This window comes from Leptonychotes weddellii, chromosome 5 (assembly GCF_054177405.1).
Source record: "Leptonychotes weddellii isolate Sample4059 chromosome 5, ASM5417740v2, whole genome shotgun sequence".
Classification (NCBI taxonomy): domain Eukaryota; kingdom Metazoa; phylum Chordata; class Mammalia; order Carnivora; family Phocidae; genus Leptonychotes; species Leptonychotes weddellii.
In genome coordinates, this window is record NC_138373.1 from 76587429 (window position 1) to 76605661 (window position 18233).

The following is an 18233-nucleotide window of genomic DNA, read 5'->3' on the forward strand; positions in this document are numbered from 1 at the left end:
AGTGTCTCCATTTTAAAAATGAGGCTGAAGCTTAGTCATACCAAGTGACTTGCCCAAGATGGCCCAGCTAGTAAGGGATGCAGGCAGGATTCAAATCCCGTCTGTCTGACTCCAAAGCCCACGCTCATTTCACAACCGGCGCCTCCTTTATTACCTGCTATCTCATATCGTTATCGCTGCAAGCCTGGGGGGGGGGGTGGGGTGGGTGGGTAGTTATTATTACCCCATTTCGCTGAGCAGGAAAGTGAGACTCAGAGTGGTGAAGTGACTTGCCGGTGAGGGGTCCCGCTCGGAGGGGCCGGGAGGAGAGCCCGCAGCAGCGTGCACGTGGGCGCGGATGCCGCAGGCCGGACCTCTCCCTGGCCCCTCTCTGCCGCGGCTCCCACCTTCCCAGGTCCCAGCCCCGCGCACCGCCCGCTGCGAACTACTCTTCCCGGCAGGACGCGGGCGCGCGCACGCGCACCGGGGCCTCCGCCATGGCGACTGTGCTGTCCAGGGCGCTCAAGCTCCCCGGTAAGGAGTCGCAGCCTCGCGACCACCCCGCCCCCGCGGGGCCTCGGGAGACTAGGAGGCGAGGCTCGGGGGGCGAAGCGGGCGGGGGCCTGGCCCCAGCCCCAGCGTAGCTGCAGGCGCACGGAGGCGAGCCGGTGCAGCCCCCGCGGGCTGGGGTCCGTCGCCACCAGGGGGCGAGAGGGGCGCACGGCTGGTCGGGGGTCGCGGGCGCGGGGTGAGCCTGGGAGAATCCAGGGAGGGACCGCTGGAGGCACGCGGGGCTGGTGTCTGGGAGCGGGCGGGTGCTGCAGCGGGGGTGACTGTCAGAGCACGCGTCGCCGCCATCCCAAGGGGAGGGCTGGTGAGGGGAGCATCCTTTCCCGAGGAGCCGCGGACCACGTACCGCAGGGTCCCGGGCTCCTTCTGTCTTGGGCTGGCGCTGGGGGCGAGGGGAGACAGGGGGGACAGGGGCGGCAGGAAGCGGGCCACGCTCTGGAGCAGCCTCTCCACTTAACAACACTGACGCAGCCGTGAGGTTGGTGGGACAGGTGTTTACCCCTTCTAGTTTACAGAAGAGGGAAATGAGAGTTATTTGGCTAATTGACTTGTCCAAGGTCGCACAAACAGTATTGGGAAAACTTGGACTACAACGTCGGGATCTTTTGATTCCACTTGGTCAGCCTCTGGCTGTGGAGGCTAAGCATTTAGGAGGGAAATGATTTGGCACCTGCAATTTGCACATAAATTGTGGACTATTCTTTAAGGAGGCTCTGGTGGTGATGACAACTTCAGAGCTAATTCAGTACTTTGGGCAGCAGCTCCAAGCATTTTAGAAAAATTTTTCTCTTAAACTTCTAGAATGAGACGGTGCTGCTGCAAACTTGGTATTTTAATAAAAGTATATTCTGCCCAAAGAAATTTTAAACGTTAAGGCTTTAAAATTTTTATGGTTCTACCTAAATAAATTTTAAAACCTTAAGCTATAAACATTTGTATGGATGACACTGGGTTGGGTATGAATTTGCATTTCTGTCCCCAGACTTAATGACCTCAGAGTTGTTCCCTCCCCCCCCCCCAACATAGGCTCATGAGAACATTGGAAGAAACATTGATAATATCTATCTTGGAATGTGTATATAACATTGAAATGAAGTGGGGGATGTGTCCCTTTACCTGCAGGATTAACTTTGAAGAGAGTACCTTTGTATATCCTTAGTGTAGTATGATATCCTCCCCAAGGGATAATGAGATGTCAGACATATTTAGCTTTATTTCTTTTCTCTTTTAGATTCCTTTTCTTCCCCACCCCATCCCACCCCAGCATAGATAATTGTTCTTCTCTAAGGATGGGAATGCAAGAAAATCGCTTTTGAAATTCTTGAGCTCTTTTGCATTCTCACATCCTAAGGCTGTGGCATTATTACTCCCTGCAGTATCCAGTTGCAGTAACTTGGTCAGCTGACAGGGTAGGAAAGGTACAGTCTGGTCCTTGGGCCTGTGTTCGGACAGCATCTTGGGCCTGAACAGATAGGTATGTTTGATACTTTTTAGGGCCCAGATACAATGGCAATGTGTTCTTTTCTGTGATACGGGTTTTTTTTGTTTGTTTGTGTTTATACTTTTGCTCGGTCTCCCTTTTGCCCTTTCTCCCCACTGTCCTAAATACAGTTTTTAGCTTTTATATTAGGTAGAAGTTGCTTTCTTATAGCTTTTTTTGGATACCCTGTAATTGGGACTGTGAGGCTGCTGTCCTGCGTAGGCTACTGTGTTATGTTACTTTAGTTAACATCCTCTCTTTTTTAAAAAAATTGAAGTCTAATTGATATATCCTATTAATTTTAGGTGTACAGTATAATGATTCGATATTTGTATGTATTGCAAAATGATCACCACCATGACATCCTCACTATTTCTATGTGTGAGTAAGCAGACTAGAATGGTGACTAAGAGCATGAGACAGCCTTGGGTTCAAGTCTAGTCTTTACCAGATGAGTTACTTAACCTCTTTAAGTGTTAGTCTCTTCACATGTAACGTACTGTTATTATGGAACATTCACTATATGCCCCACACTCTGCTATGTATTTACCTCATAGGGTTATTTGGCTCCGTAGAAGAAATGGATGTACTGAAGAGATTTGTTTACCTTTGACACATGTTAATTATTCAGTGTTAGGTCTTATTATCACCTTCATTAGCACTATGCCCATTTACAAATGTGATACCTGAAGGAAGGCCTGATGTAATCATGAGCTAATGACAGATGTCATCAACCTTGTGAAGAAAGATCAGTTTCTTGGAGTCTGTTTCACAGTCTCATACCCTTCCACTAAGCTCAAGACGGAAAGATGTTTGGCTCACATGCATACAGTGAGGTTAATTAGTAACAGAAGGACAATGTGACATTCATAAAGCAGCCTGTCGAACAACTTATGTTAAGTATATATATATTTTTAGTCCATTTTAAAGTTTGAAGGTCAAACACTGAAGGGAATATCAGAGCACAATGTTACTGTAATGATTTGTTTTATTATGTGTAATTTGGAATCATTATGTGCCCCTGGATAATCTAATCCATGAAGTGAATTATTTACCTTCAGTTGCAATATAGTTTATGGTATAGTCTATGTAAAGTATAGTATGTATCATAGAATAGTATATATTATAGCATGTTTTCCTAAACATGTCTGGGGATGTTACAGTTGCATCTCTTTCCTGTTTTCTTCTGTACCGTTGTGGGAATGCTATTTGACTGGCATCCTCAGTCTTCCTAAGAGGAAAAGTGAGCTGTGCAAAGCTCATTTATATTGATGTATTATGAAATCAGTATCCTCTCCTTTATTCTTTGAAAACCTAGCATTGATTAAAAATGTGGGTGGTGGCTGAAATCAGCAGAGAAAAGAGTGCTAAAATGCTCTGTGTTTTGAAGCGTTGATTTGATGTCCAGTTCCTTAGCATGATTATAACTTTAGGCAAGTTGGTGTGCTTTATACTTCACAATCCCTTGTCTTTCTGTGAATAGATAGCAAAAATATTTACTTAGGAGTTGTCTGATCAAAACTTGCAGTCTGTAATAATTAAGCTGAGGTTTGTCTCTGTAATGTCTGGAAAAATATACTATCTTTTAATAATACATGTTACTGCAGAGATGTTAGCCTGATTTTTGTTCCCATCCTTAGTGACTTGAATCTTTTTTCCTGGCTGCTCATATGATTCTTTTTTTGTCCTTGAAGTTCAGCACCTTTACTGCGATATATTTCAATACTGATTATTCTGTAGCAGTTTTTCTTGGGACTCCGTGTACCCTTTATTTTACAATTTTAGGTCTTGCTATATTAATGGGAGCTTTTTTGGTATATCTTTTAATTATTGTTTTTGGTTCCATATCCTTTTCTATTCTCTTCTTCAGTTCTGCATATATTGGATCACCTTTGCTCTCTCTGTCCATGCCTTTCTAGTCTTTTTAAAAGCTTTGATCTTTTTTTTTTTTTTTTAAGAGTTTATTTATTTATTTGACAGAGAGAGACACAGCGAGAGAGGGAACACAAGCAGGGGCAGTGGGAGAGGGAGAGGGAGAATCAGGCTTCCCACAGAGCAGGGAGCCCGATGCGGGGCTCGATCCCAGGACCCTGGGATCATGACCTGAGCCGAAGGCAGATGCTTAATGACTGAGCCACCCAGGCACCCAAGAGCCTTGATCTTTTTCAGTGGGAGACAGATAGCACAGACTTCCTTCACAGCCAGACTGCCTGGATTTGAATCCTTGCACTACGGCTTGCTTGCTGTTTAACTCTGGGCCAGTTACTTGAACTTCCAAACCTTCTCTTGAAAATGGAGATCAGAGTGTGTCTACCTCCAAGAGTTGTTATGCAGATTTGTGGAGATAAGACAGTAAAAGGGGCCCCTGGGTGGTTCAGTCGGTTAAGGGTCTGCCTTTGGCTCGGGTCGTGATCTCGGGGTCCTGGGATCGAGCCCCGCATCGGGCTCCCTGCTCAGCCAGAGGCCTGTTTCTCCCTCTCCCACTCCCCCTGCTTGTGTTCCCTCTCTCACTGTCTCTCCCTGTCAAATAATAAATAAATAAAAATCTTAAAAAAAAAAAACACAAAGATAAAAAAAAGGGTTTGGAAGAGTGCATACAGAGGAAGGGCTTGGAACTGCCAGCCGTTGTTGTTTCCATTTTATTTTGCTTGGTTTTTCACCAGCCTGCCATTTCTGTCTCTGATTCTTTTCAGCCACATCTGCTCTCTTTGCTCATCCTACTAAGGATATCTTTTCTAAAATTGTTTTATTATTTTCTTCCATTGTTTTTCTGAGCCCTGCTTGTTTACTTCTCATCTTCACTACTGAGTTGTCATTTCTTCTTAGAAATATTCTATTTTTGGGGCGCCTGGGTGGCTCAGTCGTTCGGCGTCTGCCTTCGGCTCAGGTCATGATCTCCAGGTCCTGGGATCGAGCCCCGCATCGGGCTCCCTGCTCAGCGGGGAGTCTGCTTATCCCTCTCCCTCTGCCTCTCCCCACTGCTCCTACTCTCTCTCTCTCTGTATCTCTCTGTCTCAAATGAATAAATTAAAAAAAAAAATTCTATTTTTTTCTGTGATCCCTTATTTCAGAGAAGACTGTTTTCTTTAATTTTTTGGATTCCATAGCAAAGCGTCTGTTCATTATTTCTTCCATGTCGTGACATCACTTGCCCAGCATCAGTTCCTTGGCAGATTTTGTCTGCTTTGTTTTGTTGTAACTTCTTCCTTAAATATCTGCAGAACTTTGTAGTATCTTATAGAACGAGTACTAATGATGTCTTCTTTCTGATTATAAATCATATTTAACTGTCAGTTGTTTTACAGCTAGCTCTTGGCTGACATGCAGGCAGAGGCTGGGGCAGGGGAGTGAGTGAGGGCAGTGAGAAGCTAGAATTTAATCTAATGGGACCCAGCCTGTTAAACAAAAAAAAGAAGTAGAGAAAAATCCCCCTTTTCAGGACTGATTGCTCCACAGCTGCTTTTCTTACTTGTCATGCTGATAGCCTGCTTCTTGTAAAGCCTTTCTCATTTCATCTTATCTCCCCTTTGTCTCTGTGGTGTTGAGGGAGACTCACCCGATGCCTCTGGGATGCCAGACTTGGTCTTCCTAAGCAAGAGATAAGTGGTTTGGCTGTATATCCATGGAACAAGGGAGGTGGTATAATTTATTGGTTAGGACTGTGGACTGTAATCAAATTGCCCAATTTTGAATCCTGGCTTTTTCTTCCTAGTTCTGTGATCTTATGCAACTCATCTATCTGTATTTTCATTTGCCTCTTGATACAGTGGGGATAATAATAATAATACCTGCCTTCCAGGGTTGTCGTGAGGCTTAAATGAATTAACATCTAAGTGCTTAGCCCGGTGCCCAGAATAGTAGGTACTGAATACTTTCCCCTTACCATCATTGCTGTCATCGTTGTTGTTGTCATTATTAACTCTGAGAACTGTGCTCATTGTTGGAGACCTGAGACCATGTGCCCACTCTTACTGTGCTTCTTCAGTTGGATACAAGTTTTGCTGCATTTGGCAATAATTTTTCGTAAATTGTAGTTTGGGAATGTAGCTCTTTTTTTTTTTTTTTCCTATTTTTATTACCTTCCCTCCCCAGTTTTTAGGAAGGATACTGACAGAAATGCTTTCCTTTGCCATCATCAACTGGAAGCATATAATCTTTTATTTTTTTAAAGATTTTATTTATTTGAGAGAGACAACTGAGAGCATGAGCGGGGGGAGAGGGGCAGAGGGAGAGGGAGGAGCAGGCTGCCCACTGAGCAGGGAGCCCGATACAGGGCTCTATCCCAGGACCCTGGGATTGTGACCTGAGCCAAAGGCAGACGCTTAACTGACTGAACCACCCAGGCATCCCTGTTTTTTTTTTTTTTTAAAGATTTATTTATTTTAGAGAGTGAGTAAGGGGGAAGGGACAGAGGGAGAGGGAGAGAATTTCAAGCAGATTGCCTGCTGAGCACGGAGCCCAATGTGGGGCTGGATCACAAGACCCCGAGATCATGACCTGAACCAAAATCAAGAGTTGGACGCTTAGCTGACTGAGCCACCCAGGTGCCCCTGCAAATTATTTTTAGTAAAGATTTTACTAAAAATTAGATTTAGTAAAGATTTTACTAGTTTCTGTAACATATGCAGCCAAGTTCTCTGCCTGTGATGGTGTGTGATATCATAAAAATGCATTTCCTTTAAACTGTTTCGTAGCCAGTATTTTAACCGATTGAGCCACCCAGGTGTCCCTGTTGGCCAGTATTTTAGTAATGATTATACTTTGTTTTAGACTGGTATGTTTGTTGCAATGTGACAGCTGACTAGCAAGATTGAATTTAAGTATCAGTGCTAAATTTTTCACTTGATGCTAAAAATCCAATTGTACTATTATATAAGATGGCTTGACTGTATGTAGAAGATACTTGGGAGTTTGAGTTGAATCAGTTGTGTGATGTGACTGCGAAGAAAACTGGCAAGATTTTACGTTACAGTAATTGAATTGTAGTGTACCCTCTGGACTAGGGAGGGCACGGTTCTGCCCTTTGCTGCCCTGGTCAGACTGCACCCTGGGGATTGTATCCAGTTCCGAGAACCATACTTAAGAAGCACTGACATATCACATTGTGTCCAGAGAAGAGTGAACTGGATGTTATGGATATGTGAAGCAGTGTTTCCTCAAGTAATGAGTTGAAAGAGGTGGAGACATTTAACCTGGAGAAGAAAAGATTGGGTGGGCAGTTGGGAGAAATAGTGCCAACAATAATAATAGAAGCTGAAATTTGTTTGTTTATTTAATTTATTTATTTAATTTGAGAGAGAGAGCATGAGCAGGGGGTTGGGAGGGGCAGAAGGAGAGGGAGAGAGAGAATCCCAAGCAGGCTCCATGCCCAGCACAGAGCTGGACACGGGCCTGGATCTGAGGACCTTGAGATCATGACGGGAGCTGAAATCAGGAGTCAGTCACTCAACTGACTGAGCCACCCAAGTGCTCCTAGAAGCTGACGTTTATCGAGTGCCACTGTAAGTCAGACACTAAAGAGCATGCATATGTTATCTTATTTAATCCTCAAAAACAATCATATGAGGTAGGAAAAATAATTACCCATTTCAGAAGTGGGAAGAATAAGGCTTAGTAAAGCTAAGAAATTTAATTGAGGTCACATGGCTAATAAGAGATGGAGCCAAGATTTGACTCTCTTTGTCTGTTTGTAAAGACTTAAACTCTTAAATACCATAGCATATGTTTCTTATGGTTGGTATTTTCAAGTTTTGAAGGATTTGCATGTGGGAGAGGGGCCCCAGAAATTAGAACCAGGACAGATAATTGGCAAATGCCCAGAAATAGATTCTTGAATCAGTGTATAGAACTGCTTTCTGGGTTGGAGAGCTGTGAATTCGCTCATGCTAAGTGACTGTTTGGTGGGTGTTTGATTATGTGATCTTCAAAGTCTCCTCCTACCCTGAGATTTGAGGCTGCCATCTCTGTTTTCTTCTTTGTCAGATATATTCTTTTTTTTTTAATTAAAAAAATTTAAAATTGTGGTAAAATACACATAAAATTTACCATCTTAATTATTTTTAAATGCACAGTATAGTATTGTTAAGTGTATTCACATTGTTTTGCGACCAATCTCCAGAACTTTTTCATCTTGCAAAGCTGAAACTCTAAAAGGTATCCCCCCGCTTTTTGATTACTTTGCATTACGCCACTTTGTTTTTGTGAAAGACCTACCTGTTTTCGCTAACCTAGAGAAATCCAAAGAGGATTCCTGCTTTTATGAAAAAAAGGTAAAAAGTGAAAATAGCATTCAGCGTTTGTTCTGCAGCAGGTCATTATAGAGGCAGCCCTCAGCCCCCCAACCTCAGCAGTGAGAGCCCCCCCGCCCCCAGTTTCTTCCCCGGGAGCCAAACTCAGCATCTCAGCCTCAAGCCGCCAGAGCCTTGAACTGTGTCTGGGAGCATCTGTGCTTTATCTCCATTTATTTTGTGCGTCTTTTAGCAAGATGTATCCTGAGGTATCGGAAACGCCTAGGAGAGGTTATTGCTTGGGTCTGGGAAACCTCAAAAAATTTTCCATGTAAATTCATGGTTATTGCTTCTTTGCTTTATGCTATTTTAGCTTACAAGGAGTTTGATAGGAACCTTCTACCTTGGGATAGTGAGGGAAACCTGTAGCCATTAAATAATAGCAACTCCCCATTTACCTTTATTCCCAGGCCCCAGAAACCACATTCTACTTTGTTTCTGTGAATTTGACTGCTCTGGATAGATGCCTCATATAAGAATCATGCAGTATTTGTCCTTTTGTGATTGGCTTATTTCACTTAGCCTAATATCTTGTGGCATGTGTTAGAATTTCTTTACTTTTTAAGGCTGGATAATATTCCACTGGATGTATATACCACATTTTTAATCCCATCAGATATATCCTTTTAGTCTGAAAAAAAACTTCAAAAAGTTTTAGAATTAATATTATTACAGCAGCCTATGGTTGTGTTTGCAAATTATTTTAACTAAATTTATATGGGACAGTTGGGGAACGGTGTATCCTAATTAGTAAAATAATTTGGTTCATAGAGTAGATGTGTAAATTGTAGGAAATTAGCTTGAACCTGTACTGACTTTATGGCATATCCTGGAAATACTATTTTGAATTAAATTCCTAATAATTGATCTATTTTCTTATAATTTGTGCCTTTAAAAATCAAATCCATGTTGGATAAAATGAATAGCTTTGAAAGTGAGAATACATAGAAGTTTCTAGTTTGCTCAGTATCGTCTGTGGGTTTTTTTTTTTTTGTAAAATATTTAATGTTATAAAATATTTCTGTGTAATGTTTATTTTTAATCAACTATTTATTGACTTTCTATGTATGAAGCACCAAGCTTTACACTAATGATTTTACTTCCCATATTAGTTTCCATATAGCATTTTATTGTTTCACTTTATGTCTTGAGTAAACAAGACATAGTATATGAAATGACATCACTAAGATAACAGTGACCAGAGGCAGAGATTTACATCAAGAATTCTTCTTTCTTCCTTTTTAATTAGCTGGGTGGTATTTTCTTTTTTATGTCTCTTCTTAATAAAAGATTTAACAGTATAGTTTAGTATTATAGTTTAGTATATATAGTTTATATTAGTACAGCTTACCATGTAATTTCCAAAACCAGAAATTTTTTCTTGGTTTTTGCTTGGTTATAGCATGAACAAAAGGCATAAAATCATTCAGTCCTTGGCAGCGGGGGCCAAGGAATGGCTTGGGAGGAGGTGTGCTTAAACTCTCCTATAATTTTCACCTCTCAGCCACCCCAAATAAATGTAGTATCTAAGTAAAAACAGGGTACTTGTTGTGTAAGCCAGCTTTGAGACAGGTCCTTTACCTCTGCATTCCTGCTTGATCCCTCCCCTCCTAGAATACTTGCTCAGAATAGCATTTTTAAAGGTAAACACTGTTTACTGAAACGTGCTGACAGGGCATCAGAATCATAGGAAGCTCAGAAGTGAGTTTTTAGTAAGATGTCTCCAGGTGACATTTAGTGTTCAACTTTCCAAGTTGTTTCCATGGAGACAATTGGGAAGCCACAAATATCTGACCGTGAGAAGCAGTGTACAGAGAACAATTATTCTAAAGTTTAGGCAAGTTCCAGGGAAGATTGGAACATCACAGATCTAAGAAAATCAAAGGAAATATGCACATTAGGCACATGGAAGGTTGATATAAGAGCCATGTCTTTTTCATTAGTGAGATTCACACAAATTAAGAGAGTTTTGTTTGTTTGTTTGTTTCCAAACTAAAAAGGTATCTAAGGGATGTCTGGGTGGCTCAGTCGGTTGGTTAAGTGTCTGCCTTCAGCTCAGGTCGTAATCCCGGCGTCCTGGGATGGAGTCCCCTATTGGGCTCCCTGCTCAGCAGGGAGCCTGCGTCTCCCTCTCCCTCTGCCATTCTCCCCTGCTTGTGTGCTCTCTCTCTCAAATGAATAAGTACAATCTTAAAAAAAAAAAAATAAAGATTAAAAAAATAAAAAGGTATTTGAAATTTACCACTTTCTCTGTTTCCTTTTCAATTTTCTTAAGCTCATGAAAGCAGTAATTCTAGAACACTGATTTTCATTCTCCTCCCATTCTTTTCCTTACAGATAACCATCAAGAGCTAACCTTGTAAACTTAATTTGTTTTGTTTTCTGTGTGTTCTTTTAGGTGTTCACAGTTGCCATGTAGTTGGTAAAGGTTTCTCCTTCCTAGTTCGCCCTGACGCTCTGTCTTTCTGTGTTTCAGGGAAGAAGAGCCCAGACCTAGGGGAGTATGACCCCCTCACACAGGCCGATAGTGACGAGAGTGAGGATGATCTTGTGCTCAACTTGCAGCAGAAGAATGGAGGGGTCAAAAACGGGAAGAGCCCTCTGGGAGAAGTGCCAGAGCCTGACTCCGATGCTGAGGCTGTGGGGGCTGCAAAGCCACATCTTTCGGAGGTCGCCACAGAGGGGTACCCCTCAGAACCTCTTGGGGGCCTGGAGCAGAAGGCAACCTCTTCCATCATGTCTTATGTGCGCACCTCTGTCTTTCTGCTAACTTTGGTCATCTCCATGATCCTGGTGCTCGTATGTGCTTTCCTGATCCCCTGTCCCCCCAGAGATCTGCACAGCACTTGGAGCCGCCACCTGGGCCCGCAGGGAGGTGAGTTGTAGGATTTCTCACCCTAATTATGTAAATTTCGTGTTTACCTGTAATTCTGTAAAACTTCTGATTACGTTTAAAATTCCCTCTAGGTCTTTCAAATAAATGTGTGTCATATAGTATCTCTCTCCCTGTGTGTGGAGGTGGTTAGGAGGTTAAGATTGGAAATAAAACAGATTGATACAGCTCCAGAAACTTGGGAAGATCACTGCTCTGTTGTGTTTCTATTGGCATTGGTCTTAATTAGTTGCAGAGAGGACAGAGGATTGGTTTGCTGGGTCTCTGCAGTGCAGCGAACACCATATTAGGGGAGAGCAAAGCTGTAGGAAGGGCTGTTTACTGAGAAAAGTAAGGCTCAAGGCCTGGCCAGACCAGAGGCCAGGGCTTTTGTAGGACCCTCAGGCATTTGTTAATTATAGGAGCCTGACTCAGTTTGAATTTTAAAATAATTTCAAGTAAAATGGACTTGCTTTCTTGCAGTAAGTTTTCTTTCTTGCTCCTAATGGTTGGGGTGGTGCCACCCAAGTAATTCTAGCTATTGTGTCTCATTCTGGAGCAGATTTCTTTAAAACAGCTTGCTCTGGGTCAGGAATAAGGATTACATCTCAGCTGTCAGTGCTGAGCGGTCTTGTGTTTTGTAAAGTTCACTGGGGTGAGAGGGGTTCAGAATGTACCACCCCAAAATATGTCACTTTGGCATATTGTTTGAGTTGAAGGCGCGTGAATAACAGCAGATGCAAGAAGGGCACTCTGACCTTGACCTTTAAATTCTTCCTGGAAGCAGGAGATGAAACTCCCATGTGCAAGATGCCCTCCCTGTACCAGGAGGAAGAAACATTCTCATCAACAGAGACGGGGAGTTGAGGCCGAGGGAAATCTGTGCAAACAGACCTTGTAAAATAACTCTTACCTTCCTATAGTCTCCTCATCCATGTTGGTTCCCTTTCCAGGGCTACCCCTCTTTGTTCAATGAGTACAGAGGCCCTGAGGCCTCGCCACCTCTGCTCCAGGTCTTTATGTTCAGTGGGGACTCCCATGGACATGGAGAATCTCATTAAATAGACTTGAATGCCTCCCTCTTGTTAATCTGTCTTATTAATCAGTTATCTCATTTTCTGTCTTGTTAGTCAGTACTAGCTGGAAACCCTAAGAGGGTAGAGGAGAAATTTTCCGTCCTCTACAATACTCCCAGACCCCTACATCATTTTGATCTGGAAATATTTTACCTCTGACACATCACTGATCCTAGTTGATTTAGCTTCGGATGAGTTCTGTGTACTCACTGTTACTGTCTCTCAAGGCAAAACTGAATAGATATGACTTACAGTATGTTCCCACTACATAGGAGATCTCTCCCTCCCTTCCTTCCTTTTTTGATGTTTTTTTTTTTTTTAAGATTTTATTTATTTATTTATTTGAGAGAGAGAGAGAGCATGAGTGGGTAGGAGAGGGAGAAGCAGGCTCCTGCTGAGCAGGGAGCCTGACGTGGGGCTCAACGTGGGGATTGATCCCAGGACCCTGGGATCATGACCTGAGCTGAAGGCAGATGCTTAACTGACTGAACCACCCAGGCCCCTTTTTTGATGGTTCTAAGTGAGCTCTTACAATATTTATATACGGTGTAAGGACTAGGAACAGATTGTTGGTGTATCCACCACTCAGTTTAAGAAATAGGACATTGGGGTGCCTGGGTGGTTCAGTTTGTTAAGCACCAGGCTCTTGATTTCAGCTCAGGTCATGATCTCAGGGTCCTGGGATTGAGCCCTGTGTTGGGCTCCATGCTTAGCAGGGAGTTGGCTTGAGGATTCTCCCTCTCCCTCTGCCCCTCCCCCCACCACTCCTGCTCTCTCTCCCCCTCTCTCTCTCTAAAATAAATAAATCTTAAAAAAAAAAGAAATAGGACATTATAAAGACCTTTGAAACCTCACCAAAGCCACCTCTTCCTGCCAAAGAGTTCTAGTGTCCTGAGTTTTGTGTCATTATTTCTTTACTTTTTGTTAAAGTTTTACCGCATGATAAAATAATTTTGCCTATTTTGAATTTTATGTAAATGTAATTAAGCAGTCTTCTGTGACTTGCTTTTTGTTTAGCATGTTTATAAAAGCATTTTTTGAGATTTACCAATATTGATGCCCTGTAACTAGAGTTTATTCATTTTTACCACTGTCTCATTTCCCATGGTATGAATATCCCATGATTTATTGATTCATTTTACTGTTGATGAACATTTTGGTGGCCTCTATTTTTTTTTTTTAAATAAATAATGCTGTTAGGAAGATTCTTGTGCATGTTTCCTGATGCGATGTGTAAGAATTTTTCTCAGGCATTAACTTTTGACTGATATTGCTAGGTCATAGGGTGTGTGCATGTTCAATCCTAGTAGTTTATGTTAAATTATTTTCCATAGTGGTTATGCCAATTTACAATTCCACCAGCCACATGTTGAGTTCTCTCCATATTTGGCAGGCATCCTCTGACTCTACACTGTTGAGGGGCAGGACAGCACTATCTGCTTGTCGCTGCCTGGGCTGGAAGTCCAGGCTCCCTGCTAGGCCTCTGCTGACACCACTAGCGGGGGTGGGGGCCTGCCTCATTTAATGCCGGGTGGGGTAGAACTGTTGGCTTCCCTTGTGTGTGGAGGACCCTAGGTGGGGAGGAAAGTCCCGGCTCCCCACCTGGCCTTCTCTGACATGACCTTGGTTGGGGGGTGGAGGGGGACCTTATGACTGGGCAAAGGTGGAAATCTAGGCTCCCATTTAGCCTTTGTTGTGGGGCTGGGTCTGGGGCCACAGTTCTTTATGTGTGGTGTTTGGTTGGAATAGAGCAGTTACCATCTAAAACTTTTTCTGTCTTGCTCTGCTGTTCCTTTCTTGGACCTTTGGCTAAGGGAGCCAGCTTTTCCTGGGCCTTTTTTGTCTGTACCTGTTGGTATTTCCGGGTTGCCAGCTTCTGTAGCACCTTGTCTGGGACATATGAGGCCAAAAGAAAACTCAGGGGAGTCATCACCTCGTTATTCCTTGGGCTTCTCAGTCCCTAGCAAGCCTACCTTCTCCCCACCTTCCGGAGTCTTCCTACATTTGTTTTCTCTGTAATGGGCAGGCAGTTGAGCTATACTTGGAGGGATCGGCAGAACTGTGTGTACTCTGTCTTATCTAGGAACCAGGAGTCTGCCTGGGGTTTATGAAGGTGCTGGCCTTGCTATGTGTCTGTTCCCTTTCTAACATGGAACAGAGAACCAGTTTGTGGTGGCTTAACTCAGGACTTTTTCTGTTTTTGATGTGTTTATCAGGTGCGGACCTATCTCCATTGGAATTGGCTGATGTGAATGGAGACGGCCTGCGTGATGTACTTCTCTCCTTTGTAACCTCAAGGAATGGGAGTGCAACTGGTAAGACACAGGCATGTCTTTTAGAGGCTGCTACTGGACAGGCTCACTGATGTGGAGGGGCTGTGAGCTAAGAGAAAAACATCAGGGTTGTCTCCTGAAGGGCACTGTAGAAAAGGGTCTGGAGTGAATAGAAAGTCATCGTGGGGCTATCGTACATGACAAACCTTATCAGAAAGCTCCTGCATGTAAGTAAAGCTCATTTAAAGAAATCGTGGAGATCCATAGCTGGAAGGAACTTTTAGTAGTCACCCAGTCCCTTGAAGAAAGGGAGATCCAGAGAATAAGTGACTTGTCCACACACTTGCAATGAACAGCATTAGTTCTTAAGGTTCTTGTGTTTTCTCCCAGACAATTTTCCATTGCTTCTTAGATTATAGTAAATGTTGACACAATCCTACCTTCCCGTCCCCAGCAGAAAGCTTCCTGTTCATGTTCTAAAATATTTTACCCACATTACCTTGGCCGGGTGCTTTCTTTTTACTGCTTCTTTTTACCCCCCTCTCTCTACTCTCCATCCTGCTGTCTGCTTTGGAAGGCTAACCAGTATGCGTTTGTATGTTAACAGGCTCCCTCGCCTGCCAATTTCCAGTTAGGTTTGGCCAATAGGGAGCACAGGCAAGAAATTGGAGGAGGAGAAGAGAGTGAGGAGAGGGTATTTGTTCTCTTGGCTCCCTCCCTGCCAGGGTGACCTCAGGCCACCTACATCCTTGATCATAGGTCACATCCTCTCTTAAGGTGGTATTCTTATAGGACTTTCTTTTTCTGGATTCCAGGAATCACTTCCTCTCCTGTCTCTTTGGGCCTGGGACTGTTCTGAGGAATTGTGCTATCCCTCATGGTTTCTCTACAGCCTGACCACATCTTTGTAAATAATCTCGTTATTAAACCTTGCACAACTTAACCTAATTGAGTGTGCTGATACACATCAACTGGAAAAAAAAAAAAAAGAGGTTGCATTTTCAAGATAGGTACATGGGGGCTCATGGTTTGTCCTGCAGCACCCATTAAAGTGGATGCACCCTGCAGTCTGTAAACTGATAGAATAACTCTGGTTTGAGGCTGAGGATGCCCTAGTAGCTACTTTTTAATCATCCAGGCCCTGGGATAAACATCTAGGTATGTTCTAGAGAATTCTAGGCTGCCTGCTTCTCTGGTGTTATTAGGAGTACCTTTCTGAGTCTTGTGTAATATGTAGAAGCAATTTAGGAATAGATCTGTTTACAGAGAGGACCTTCAGCCTAGAAGGTTGACTTTTGGCTTTAATCGACTTTAATTACATTTTTTTTTTCTTCCTATGACTCATTAGCCTTTGAAGTAAAAATTTTCCCCATCCGCTTTTAGATTTGGAGATTTTTTTTAAAGCATTTGATATTTTACACAGTTTGCTGTTTATGAGGACTCATATGGCAAGGCTGTGGGGTTTGGACACCACACAGATCAGCCTGATTTGGTTACAGATTATAAAAATAATAGAGCTAATCCATGGTACTTCCTGTAGGCAATGCACTAGTATAAGTGTATAACAAATGTTATGAATGGATTTATCCCTCCACATAATCCTACGGGGTAGACTAGTATTATTATCCCCCATTTGCAGATGGGGAAACTGAGACATAGGGAGGTTAAGGAACTGGCTCAAAGTTCCATACCTGGTAAATGGTAGAGCTGGGATCCAAACGGTGTAGCTGAGAGACTGTCTCTGGAGTTCATATCCTTGGTCCTTAAGTTTTCCTAAGTATTCTTAGGAAACTACTGGGGCCGTATCAGCTGATTCCATGGGACTCTAGACCAGGAAGACCTACTAAGTTGTAATCTTCAGGTTTTTTTTTTAAAACATTTACTTTTTCTGCTTTCAGGGAGCACTTGCTAGCAACAATTAGAATTCAGGGATTCCTTTGCTCCCTGCTCTGTACATGTTCTAGATCAGTCTCACTTTTCTGAGCATGCCTTTCCCTCTTAATTTTTTTTGTTGTTGTTGTTCTCAGCAATGACTTTCCCATATTTCCCTGGATTTTGCTCCTGTCTTTTATTCAGCAAATGATTGCTTGGTCGCTGTATGTGCTAGGTGCTTTGCAAGGCACTGAGGCTACAGAAATGAATGTGATAGTCTTTATCCTTCAGGGTATTTAGGATATTTAGTGGGGGCTGAGGTGACAGACATGTAAGCAAGCGTGCTGGGAGGGGTGCAGGATGCCCACAGGGTGGCCCGGAGGAGGTCCACAGCATCTCGTCTGACATGAGGAATGTGTTGAGCAGATATGATAGGTGCTTTGTTGTTCACTTGGTGCCAGGAATATGGGAGGCTGTGGAATACACGGGTGTGAGTTGCTGCCTTAGCACCATTTACTTATGGTTTTCTGGCCTCCTGCTCACCTGGACTGTTTACCTTCTCTGACTCTTTTCCTTTCTTGTGTCTCTTGTGTGCTTTTAGGTGTCTCAAAGCCAGCTGCTATTCTGGTGTGCCTTTCGGGGATGAATGGCAGCACACTCTGGTCAAGTCCCCTCCCTGAGGAGGCCCGGGATATTACATGTTTGGATCTGATGCCAGGAAGCATGGCTGAAACCATCTGCCTTGTGACAGGGACACACAAGATGTTCAGCGCATTCAATGCGACATCAGGTAAAGATCATTCCACGAAAGTCTCTGTTCCAGTGAGCCATAATCTCGGATCAGAACGGTCTCGTAGGGAAGGGACCTTTCCGCTCTCACATGGTGGGAAGTCTGATTTTACTCCTTTGGAAGGTGGATTGAAGGTAAACAGAGAAAGGGGTTGACTAGGTTGAGTAATAGATCATGGTCAAACCTGTTTGGTGATAGGATGGGGCTAAACTGAGTTACCCAAACAGAAACTACCCTGAGGCTTCTGGTTTCTAAGCAGTCCTCCTCCTCTATAAAAGAGACAGCTTTAGCTGCGCTTTCTGTCTTCATATTTGATATAGATGGGGTCCAGGTGGAAACCTGGCCATTAACCACTTAAACAAGGGTCAGGGAAGAAACTGAGGCTTGTTGATGCATCTTGATTTGGCCTTTTAACTTCTTACTGTATTTAGACGTCCATGGCATAAGGAATGAGAAAGAATCAAATATAATGAAGGCCCCATGCAAAACTATGAGTATACTGCTTGTTAATGCTTTGGACTTGACCGAAGCTGAATGCATAGCAACCTTCCCAGTTTTAGAGGTTGGAGTTTGGTAGCAGCGTAATTCTGAGTGAAAAAAAAAACTTAAATGTGAGTGAACTCCAGAACTGAAGTCATTTTGGAAAAACCTCCTGCAATTTCCCTGCTCGTGTGAACACGTGGTAGGAGAGAGAGTTGGTCTGGTTGGCTGCCCGTAGACGGTTCCTTAATAGTTGTAATAATCTCTAACAGATCAATTCCTCTGCCCCAGACAAATGGGCTCCTCTTTCTTGGAGAGACTTCAGCACCTCCATTTTATCTAAAAAACCTAGGTGTGACGTTATCACATGGGTTTATTAGTCAGACACTTGAGGATTCAGCTCACACTCCCTGCTCCCTTCGTCCCCAGTAAGATTAAAACTAAAAGAAAAGATAGGGATCTGCTATCTGTCGTTTGTCCACTGAGTTTCTCTTTTCTGACCCAGGAGCACTGCATCTGCCTTTTCTAGAGGCCAAAAGCTGTCATTGTGATCA

The 18233-nt window shown here is 43.2% G+C and overlaps 1 protein-coding gene across 1 annotated transcript in view; it reads left to right on the top strand.

Moving 5' to 3' along the window:
- Nucleotides 1–377: 377 nt before the first annotated feature.
- Nucleotides 378–18233, top strand: part of FAM234B (family with sequence similarity 234 member B) — a 34329-nt gene continuing 16473 nt past the window's right edge. The window contains exons 1-4 of the mRNA XM_006749102.3: nucleotides 378–513; nucleotides 10793–11191; nucleotides 14481–14579; nucleotides 17011–17199. Of these exons, the coding sequence (XP_006749165.2) occupies nucleotides 477–513; nucleotides 10793–11191; nucleotides 14481–14579; nucleotides 17011–17199 (724 nt within the window). The 5' untranslated portion in view covers nucleotides 378–476. The remainder of the gene's footprint in view (nucleotides 514–10792; nucleotides 11192–14480; nucleotides 14580–17010; nucleotides 17200–18233) is intronic.